At 38.7% G+C, this 10,732-nt stretch overlaps 1 protein-coding gene across 1 annotated transcript; it reads left to right on the top strand.

The window, feature by feature from the left end:
* The first annotated feature begins 7,145 nt into the window (after positions 1-7,145).
* On the top strand, positions 7,146-10,600 carry ssr3 (signal sequence receptor, gamma). Its single transcript, XM_042414283.1, has 5 exons — positions 7,146-7,379; positions 8,425-8,551; positions 8,963-9,061; positions 9,874-10,005; positions 10,294-10,600. Exons 1-5 carry the CDS (start codon positions 7,154-7,156, stop codon positions 10,358-10,360), a joined length of 651 nt encoding a protein of 216 aa, XP_042270217.1. The 5' UTR covers positions 7,146-7,153; the 3' UTR covers positions 10,361-10,600.
* Positions 10,601-10,732: the final 132 nt, after the last annotated feature.

The raw sequence follows: 10,732 nt of genomic DNA, 5'->3' as shown, positions 1-10,732 counted from the left end.
TGATGTTTTATGAATAGTTGAAAAAGTTTTGCACAAACAATTTCCAATGTGTGAGTACATAAAGAAGAAGATTTGCAGTTACAAAAAAGATTTGTGGTTGCACATCAGGTTTTCAGTTGCAAATCTATCTGTTTCAGGGTGAAAAGTTCACACAGAACTCAGTTGTATGTGTGAATCCCAAGTTTACAGCTACAAATCAAATATATGAGTACAAATCGAACCCACAAGTACAAATACTTTTGTCCCATATTTGACGCTTCCTCCTGAATAGCCAATGGGATGCTCTGAAACTCTGGGGGCGTGTCTGCTGAAGGCGCTGAAAGCACATCCCAACTGAACAGCTTCTGAGCCTCTGAACTCTCATGACAAACTCCCACATAAAAAACACTTGTTTGTAGGTGTAGGACAAGCAACATGGATGATATTTTAAAAATAAAGCAATGATAGGAGCCACTGTTTAATTCACCACCCATCTTGTAGGTAAATGTGGGCTTATTTCAGTAAAAATGTAACTTAAATGACTAGTTAATAGGCGACCCATCACCAATCATCGTTATGTTAAACTGTCATTTTTTTCAATGGAGTAGATAACATTTTGTTATCTTTTCGGGAGAAACTAATAATATTAGCCGCCTCAAATGCTGCTAAGAAAACCATTTTTAAGAATCAGTTTGAACCCACTGTTATCATGAAGAGAACCTGGCCTAACTTTTCTTCCAATGTTTGTTTGTCTACTTGAAAGGTCAACTGGCAGAATCAACAGGGCTACAGTTGATACTGCGACCAATTGGTCTAAAGCTATCGAGATAATCCAGGCGATTAACTAAACCTATCCTTTAGCCTTGCCTTGACCTCGTTTCCTCTTACATAACTCGTTCTAATTAGTACCATGGGCTATATACATACATGTCCATGTATGTGTATGTTTATATCTGTATATCTCTAATTAGTATATATTGTTTGTTATCTCTGTCATCGTTGTGGTTGTTTTCTACTGTAGATTTTTTATCGAGGGCAGTTCCGTGTCTGGGGTGTTTTGTTTATTTGTACATTTACATTGACTCATTATTGTTTTTATTTATTTTGGGCTCTTTTTGTGTTTAATGGATGTCCATCTGTTGTTTGTGCTATCTTTGTCTACTGAAGCGGTTAACTGATGGGAAGTCAGTGTGTTACAGCTCAAGGGAAGTAATGGGTCATATCTGTTGGACAGATGGATTTAATTCCAGGGAGTTTTTGATACATTGATTTGGAATAATATAAAATTAACTCTCTATAAAGTATATTGTAGATGAATACTCGTGTTTATAAATGCTTTTCTGCATGCGAATCTGTACTATATTTATTTGAGTTGTGCTGTGAAGGAGCTGAACATTGCTAATTGTTTGATGTTCTCAACACAGCAACTTGTTATACTGTCTAAGGGTGTGTATAACTGAAATATCCTGTTACACCAGAAATAACTGCTATTTCTCTTGTTTTTTACATTTATTCATTCATTTATAGTTGTTATTTTTATTATTCTATTTTTTATCTTGTCTTTTTTCATTCCCATTCCCTGAATAGAGTTTTCTATATGCTTGGTGATCTACAATCAATAATCATTTGATCACAAAAAACAAACAAACAAACAAAAAAAACCCTGCAAATCACGCCTCTTTAGTGGAGCAGTTTGTACTCGGATAAGGGGGGTTAAATAAAAGTGGACGGTGCAGTAGGCCTACAGTTAAAAAGCTACAACTTCCTCCATTTTAGACTCTCTGGCTCTCCATTCAAAGCTCAGCACAGTCAAGACAGTCTGCTAAAAGCGCCAAAGTTGTGTCAAAGTTCACAGAAACTGAATGCAAACAACAAACTATAGAAGCATGATTGTAAATGTTCTAATTATTCTATTTCTGAGTATTACTGACTGCAAAGCTCAAATCTGTATTAAAAGCGCTCTATAAAGATGACTCCGCTAGACTAAAATGTGCTTCACATTTGTTTTGGTTTAGTTTGACAAAAAATTTGTCATATTTTATGAGATAAACTCCATTTCCAAAAGAAACTGAGAAAGTAACTTTGCTCTCTCTCTATGGAACTGTCTCAGAGAGGAAACTGAGAAACCAGGAAAGGAGGAAAAGGAAAAAAACCATAAACTCCCTCTCTGGATCCTCCAATCTAGGAACTCACGCCACATGTCAGAGATAAAACATTAATAAATGCTGTTCCTCTTTTAACCATCAGGCGACAGAGAATGTTGTGACCACACGCCTGCTCAGTCATACTTTATACCATTTGTGAATTATTTTTGCAGTGGCAGGGGACTTCCATAATATCCAACACTGTGGAAAATCATTTAGTTCTGTGACCACTTTTGTTTCAGATACCTTTTAAATTCAATAAGCGCGGGCTCATTTAAATGAATGTCACACTCTCCTCATCTGATTCTTGTTCATTTTCCATAAATGTTTATGTGCGTGTCTTCCTGTGATTCGTGTTTTTGTGCAACTGAAGGATTTCATTCTTGTACATCAATCTGTTATTTGAAGATACAGAAACATGAAGAGGAAAAACACTGATAAAAAAAGCACATGCTAAGAGATTAATGTTGATCTCATTGCCTTGGAAAGCCGATGGCACAATGCTGCTATTTTTACACAGTATCATTACCACACAAACACACACACACATGTATGGTGTTGTGGCATGCAGATATAAGAGATGTAGTGCTCCTAGAGCTTAGCTTTGAGCAACTGATGGAAGACAACTCAAAAATAATTTGTCACTGCGATAGGTGATGTGTCATATATACTCCTTAGGCTACGGTCAAAGCTAAAACCACCCTGAAGGAGTCCAGTGTGTGCCAGTGTGTGTGTGTGTGTGTGTGTGTGTGTGTGTGTGTGTGTGTGTGTGTGTGTGTGTTTTCCTCTCGGTATAGTTCCTGTTGGCTGTGGCTGGTCAGTATGTGTGTCTGCCCCTGTGGTTATGTCTGTGGTGTCAGCAAAGCCAAAGTAATCTGGCACGAACATACGCACTCACACATGAGGGAGAGAGAGAGTGATCACCAGCCTCGCTTGGCATTGTGTTGGCAGGCCTTTTGGCATCACCGCGTCCTCCCTCCCTCTCCTCCTCTTTGCCTCCTTCCTGCACCCCTGAAGTGCACGCTTAATCCCTAAGCTCTATCCCCATTTAACGTCAGGGACATCACGCAAACCTGCCTGTCTGCATTGCATTCTTCCACACACACAAACCCATTCACTCACACGCACATGCTGCTTGCCGCTGCAAACACAGAGGAAGAAAGAGAAGAACCCAGCAGGGGGTTAAGCACTGCGGTGACTGCAGCAGCAGCAGGTCCAATATCTGTCTGGTTTTTCTGCAGTCCTAAAACGTCTCCAGCGGCAGGCGTATGACGGGTTTGGATGATGAGATAAGAAAGAGAGGATTTTTGCAGATGCTAGTTCTCTTCTAATGGGTTATGCATATGTAGCTGAAGGGTCACACTCTCATGCACACCATGGATTGTGGCATGCTTGTCAGATGAGGAAGTGTATGTGTGGAGGAACAGTTTTAAATAGGTCTTGAATATGTGTGTGTGTGCTTTGCTGTTGCAAACTGAAAGAAGAGTTCTACAGCAGGCCATGATATGGACCTGTAGAGTAGAGAGAAGTCTCATTAACTCACACATTTATGAAGATTTTATTTGTAGTTGTGCTTTGGAAGTCTCTCTAGTCATTCCCAGTGTTGGGTAATGTTACTTTTAAAAGTAATTTGTTATGTTACAACATAAATGCCATGAAAAGGTAACTTGTTATGTTACAACATTACCTACTGAGAAAAGTAACTTGTTAGTACTTTGCCCTTTGCCCCCTTTTCCCCCTTTGCGATTCTTTGTGTAAAGAAACAGTGTGAATGCATCAGATATTTTCTTTTTTTTGTTTTTTGTGACAACAAAAGAAACAGGGAAATATAGTAAATTGTAGCATGTTTGGGGGTAGCTGGGCAGAGCTTCCCAGCATTCTCAGAGGCAATGTGTTTATGGACATAGGCTTGATGGACCAGTGTGTAAGATTTAGTGACATCTAGTGGTGAGGTTGCAGATTGCAACCAACTGAATACTTCTCCTGTCCCCTTTCAAGTGTGTAGGAGAACCTACGGTGGCTGTGAAACTTGCAAAAAATGCGAAAGTCCCTCTCTAGAGCCAGTGTTTGATTTGTCCATTCTGGGCTACTGTAGAAACATGGTGGCGCAATGGAAGAGGACCCACTCCCTATGTAGATATAAAGGGCTCATTCTAAGGTAACAAAAATACAACGATTATTATTTTCAGGTGATTATACACTAATTAAAATATACTTATGAATATTATACTCCATTTCTGCCAAGTCCTTTCTTCTAGATGCCACTACATTCTATACACTGCACCTTTAAGATAAATTGTGTCCTAAATCATCACAGATGTTAGTTGGTACATAGTCATTAGTGTTACTGTTCTTCACATTGTTTCTACAATGTTTATAGTAGTTTACAGTTTGCTGTTGTGAAAGAATGCATTTTTGGCACAGTTAGTACCTTCCCTCCAGCATACTGTGAGAGGGCATCACAGTGTTGATGGTTTGCTTGTTGCTACCAATAAAATCACACAGACTCTCATGAGATCATCTCTCTGCTTGAGTTCTTGCCATGGCAAATCCTCAGCCCGCTAGAATATTTTAACAGTAATGGATTGTTTATTTGAAAATGTAAATAAATAACTGATTATTTGAATTGCAAAACTAATCCTTCTGTTACTTGTTACAACAAAAAAGTAATCTGAGTACTCTAATGCATTACTTTGTTCTATGTTATCCCCAACACTGGTCATTACAAACTTCTGCTGTAGACCTGAAAGCTCATTTTCTCAAGAATTACTTCAAATCTCTCCCCACTGAATGATATCCACCCCTCTACACAATGTAATTGCTCCTTTAAAACCCTAAAAAGGAAATATACACCCTTTTTCTGTCACTAAAATAACTATAAGTACTATGAGGCCATGACCTTATTCTTCTTGATTGTTTGTGACTCACAGCTCTACTGTTGCACTCACTGTCAGTCCCTCAGGAGATGTGCCTCACATGAATAACTAAACTGACATGTACCAACATGAAGATATTGACCTCTAGTGGGCAAAATGTGAATCCTGCAAGTGCTGCAGTAGCTCTGGTAGATGCTTTGTTTTAGAGCCTTAACTTCAAACCCCTCACCATGAGAAGACTTTCCATACGCAGCGACAGCTTCTGCTCCAAAAGCTCGTAGTTCTTGAAAGTGGCAAACAGCGCTGTAAGGGGAGAAGTGTAGTTTGTGGAGCATCCAAAGAGGAAAGTGGAGGAAAGGGGAGTAATTGGAGTCTATGAGAAATTGGAAAATGACTGAATAAGAAAGGCAGAGCAGTTTTCTGTTCTACCCAGGGAAAAAGAAGTTTTTTGTCAAAGTAATAAAGACTGAGGCATCTCCAAAGAAACATGCTGATGTGACTTTAATAGGATGGTAGTGGTGGTACAGTGAGCAAGTAATGATTCTACTGAAAAGAGGAACTGCACATTTGGTCCGTTATATCTTCTTTTGAGGCTGATATTTGCAGATGATAAGAAGCAGCTTTGAAGACGTGTAGATGTTTTAATGAAAAACACAGTTTGTAGGATTTTTTAAAGTTAGGAAGCAGATGTAATTTTTTTTCATCTTGATGCTTTTGGAACGTGCACTAAAAGTAGTCAAAAATGAGAACTTAATATAGAAAAGAGGGTTTGAAAGATAGGTTCACTCAAAAAACAAAAATCTTTGCCCAGGTTTTGAGATGCACAAACATGCTGTCTAAATGTTTTCACTGGGACTTTTTTTTTTTTATTGCTGTTCAAATGCAAACTGTTGACAGTGAGGTCTGTGGTTTGACATTTGGGAGGACTTTTCCTGGATGTTTTTAAACTCTTACAAGGCACCCCTATTTTTGTGCAGAGGCCTGAAAATAATATATCCAAAATAAAAAGGCTACTGTTCATAACCGTGGTCTCATTTAAAAAGCAACTCTTTAACTTTTACAACCAAAAAGTCAGAATGAATATGAATGATCCTGAACCCAAGTTACAGAGGCTAAAGTGTCGTTTAACAGGTTAATCACAATTTCAAATCACAATTTATAATGTTGTCGTTCACCTTTGTGAATTGTATTATATTGGGATAAATGGAATAAATCTCAGAGATGGATAAATCAAAACCTGGACAATTTAAATGATATGCTCCTAAGGAAAGTAAACATTTTATTTTATTTATTTATTTTTTTTTTTTTAAATTTTTGGTGTGAACTGACCCTGTTGGAAAGCAAAGCTGTGTCAAATAATGTAGTAATACCAATGCAGTGTCCTTCCAATTTCAATTTTCAGTTCAGTTCAATTCAGTTCAAGACCACATTCATGAACAGTAACGTTTTTATTTTGGCTATATTATTTTCAGGACCCTACACAAAAATAGGTGTGCCTGGTAAGAGGTTAAAAAATATAAATAAAATGAGTAAGAAGTATATAAACACTGCAAAAGTTTTTTTAAAAAGTATTTAAATACATTTGTTCTGTAGGGACAATTAGAGTAATGTAGGTTTGCAATTGGCACTTCAGAAGTACATTTCAATTTGAAGCCAATATGTTATATCTGCAGCCAATGCCACTCTGAAATCCCAAAGGTGTTTTCTAATCATATTGGAAAAGAGAATGCAGATATCACACTCAGAATAGTAAACGGTGAATATAAAATTGCTCCTTGTGCCAAATTGTCCCAGATTATATGCATTCCCTAATGTGGGACAGTTCAGGCTGAAATCTGAGACACTCGTTGTGAGGCTGAAAAGCCTGAAAATGCTGAAAGGTGTAAATCACCTTAATTCATACAATTCAATAATTCAGTTACATAACATCCCGGGTTTAATTTGACAGCAGTCCTATTCCTTAACATTTGTTAGAAGAAGATATAGATGCATTTCATTTGGCAGTATAATTCACCCTACAGTAAGTAAAGTATGTCTGTCAGCCATCAGCAGAGTGCAGCGATCCCTCCTCCCGTCCTGCGGGGGGCAGCAGTGAGCTGAGGGCGCGTCGTTCTTCCAGACAGACGGTAAGAAAGCTGTCGTGTTTCCGGCTTTATGCTGACGCGTCCTCTCGTCTCCTTCTACTCCGACGTGTCAGTCTTCTTGTGTCCAGAGCCGAGCAGCAGACAGGCCGCTCAATCCGCAGACATGGCACCTAAAGGCAGCAGCAAGCAACAGTCCGAGGAAGACCTTCTGCTCCAGGACTTCAGCAGAAACCTCTCAGCCAAGTCCACCGCGCTGTTTTACGGCAATGCTCTCATCGTCTCCGCCATCCCCATCTGTGAGTATCCGCACACACACTGCACAAGCTGGCTGCTGCTAACCAGCTGTGCTAACACTTACCATTCATTCAATACAGGAGGGAAAAACTGACCGATTGGCTGCTCAGAGTACCTGCAAGGACTGCTTCAGTGAGATTAGACATAATAAAATGCTATTATGAACAAGAATAGCTGTGATATGTTTCCTGTATCCGAGTAACTGTCATGAAAAGTATAGCAGCAGAGTTCCTGTAATTATGTGTTGTAGCTGGTTAGGACTTTGGTAATAAGCAGATAGGTCCATGTTGTAGTGAAAATATAAAATATGAAGATGAATTCACAATCTTTAGTTTACTCTACACTGGTTTTGGTTTATGGAAAACACCAAAAAGCTTTAAACCAGCATCATACTGCACACTCTTCTTATCCTTTATTTAACCAGGTGAAAAGTCTCATTAAGATTATTTCTTTTTTTTAATTTACACTTTTACATTTATACAAGATAGACATACAAAAAAGGAAACAAACAACAAAAAATACAGAATGGTACACTGACACATGTACAACAACGCATAACTGTACATTGCCTTACAATGAATTACTCATTTCATGATCATAGGTTCTACTTGACCTGTACAGAGGGATTCATGTTAAAATAAAGATAGACAAGCTCACTCATTGAGATTAAAATCTCTTTTTCAAACAGTGATCTGGCCAAGAGAGAAGCATAAGCATCATTACTACAATAAACACAAACGACACAAACAGATGAAGACAACGGTCACACTCCACAAACAAGTGAACACAACAATATCCAATTAATATGCAATACAAGGACAAAAATCCAGTTATGATGCATAAACAGGGATGATTTCAGTGGAAATTCACATTGACCAAGAGTACTATTTTCTAGATCCTTTAAAATGGACTGAAATCCCCCGTTATAATCAGCTCTGACAATTTCAGATCCTTCTGTACATTGTTCCAGCGTATTTAAAAGCTCACTGACCTAATATCATTTAAAAACATTGCTAACAGTGTGATTGTCTCTGTCTGTCTCTTTAGGGCTGTTTTGGAGGATTTGGCACATGGACCTCGTCCAGTCTGCAGTCCTGTACGCTGTGATGACTCTGGTCAGCACCTACCTGGTGGCCTTTGCCTACAAGAACGTCAAGTTTGTTCTCAAACACAAGTAAGACGGAAAAACACAGCACAACATTGAGTTAGATGATTAGTTTAGTGGTCGTTAGCATTCATTGATCTGCCTGGTGTCATAACATCTCTTCTTGGGGGAGTGACTGAAAGACATGTTGCTGTTGCCTGTCTTGAGACATGTAACACATGATTTTTATGCCTTTTGAGTAAAGTTTGAGTCTATTTAAGCAGGCAGAGTAAGAATCCAAGATGCAATACTTATGCCAGTACATTTGATTATCTGTTCAGTAAACAAAGTGCTTTGTAACCACAACTGAGGGGATTACTAGTTAACCATCAAGTACATTTTTATTCTTATCAGTCACTTTGCCTCAAAATATATTTTCTAAGTTTGAGAAAAATCTCCCCGACTCCTAATATTTGCAACTTTTCTCTCTTGATCCTCCAGAGTTGCCCAGAAACGTGAGGATGCTGTTTCCAAGGAGGTGACCAGGAAGTTGTCTGAGGCAGACAACCGCAAAATGTCCCGCAAGGAGAAAGATGAGAGGTAAAATATGTTGAAACAGTGTTGTGCTGGATTATTTCCACTTAGCTTTGACGAAGTCATTGTGATAAGTCTGTGAAGTTTATCAGTCATAGAGTAACGGTTTATCCAGAAGGGTTAAGTCAAGGACAGCTGGCTTTGTTTTGGGTTGGTGAGGTGAGGAATCTCCGACATTTAATCTAGGTTAACGACCCTGCAGACGTCTGGGACTCGCCTCTAGTTAGTCAGAAGTGAAGAAGCTCTTTGGATGAGAGGAAACATCTTAAAGAATAAAACAAGTTGAGACTTAGCCTGTCTGGATAAAAGTGTTATGAGTGTAATGTGTCAGACATACATGTGTATGAAATTTAAATGCGGTGTTGTCACCTGGCTTCAGAGCAGTCACACAGTCATGTCTTGTTGCAAGACTACAGAAACCATAAAAGCTGATGGTTATGTTGACTTTTTTTGTAATTATGGCCCTACTTGGGTCAGCTGGTACCACATAACACAGATACTGCCTGGGTTAGGTTTTAGTCAACTCCCGCTGGGGTGTTTTCCGCAAAATATATTTGCACACAGGAGAGAGAAAGTTCTCACAACATGACACACGGACGTCCAGTAAATTGTCTCAACAGTGATTAGATTACTTGGGGGACATCAAAGTTGACAATTTTATAACCTAAGACCACAAGAGCCATTACTAATCTTCATCATCTATATATGGCATTATTCTTAAACATGGTTTAGAAAGTTTGACTTCCTCCATTACGACAGTATTTGTATTGTACATGATAATGAAAGTGATGACAGTTGTTTTTCTCCTGTTCGTTTAGGATCCTGTGGAAGAAGAATGAGGTCGCTGACTACGAGGCCACCACCTTCTCCATCTTCTACAACAACACTCTCTTCCTGGTCCTGGTCATCATTGCCTCCTTCTTCTTGCTGAAGAACTTCAACCCCACCGTGTATCCTTTTAAACCCACAGTATCATCCAAACTAATTACATGTGAAAACAGGATAGACTTAATACCAATAGAGGTTTGTTTGGTTTATATTTTGGCTCTGGATGTTTTGTAAAATTAGCTAAGTAGACAAGACGAGGAGAAAAGCTTTTGGAGGATTCAAGTAGTTAAAATATAACTAATTGTCTTTTCTTTGAGTCCTTTTTTAGATTTAATTAAAGAGTGTTGTAGACAAGTTGTCATTAAGCAGTCTCTCAATGTATGTTTTTGCCTTAACTTACTTTTTTCCAGCAACTACATTCTGTCCATCAGTGCCTCTTCAGGACTCATCGCCCTGCTATCCACCGGCTCCAAGTAAAGGAGAAGAAAATGGGAACAAGCTGCAGGGATGAGGGATTAAGGGCGGGGTCGGGTGGGAGGGGAGGGAGTGGGTTTAACAGGGGTGTATTTTTTTTCACGGAAGTTAGGAATGGGCTTTGAATGGGACTAAAATATCACATTTCAACTTCATGAAATTCATGATCAAATGTCTGGAGGGTCTTTCTCCAGGTCCGTCTTCTGTTTTTTTGTATCAATAAAAGCGACCAGGTATACTTGTCTTCTGGATTGATCTTGTATGTATATGTGTGTGTGTGTGTGTGTGTGTGTAAGTGACTGACAATCAGTGTTTAATGATCAATTTACACACATTTTCTGAGTTTAACCTATTTGAATGAGGTTTAACTTTATC

Source organism: Thunnus maccoyii, chromosome 6 (genome assembly GCF_910596095.1).
Source record: "Thunnus maccoyii chromosome 6, fThuMac1.1, whole genome shotgun sequence".
Taxonomy (NCBI): Eukaryota; Metazoa; Chordata; class Actinopteri; order Scombriformes; family Scombridae; genus Thunnus; species Thunnus maccoyii.
This window is presented reverse-complemented; position numbering and strand designations above follow the sequence as displayed.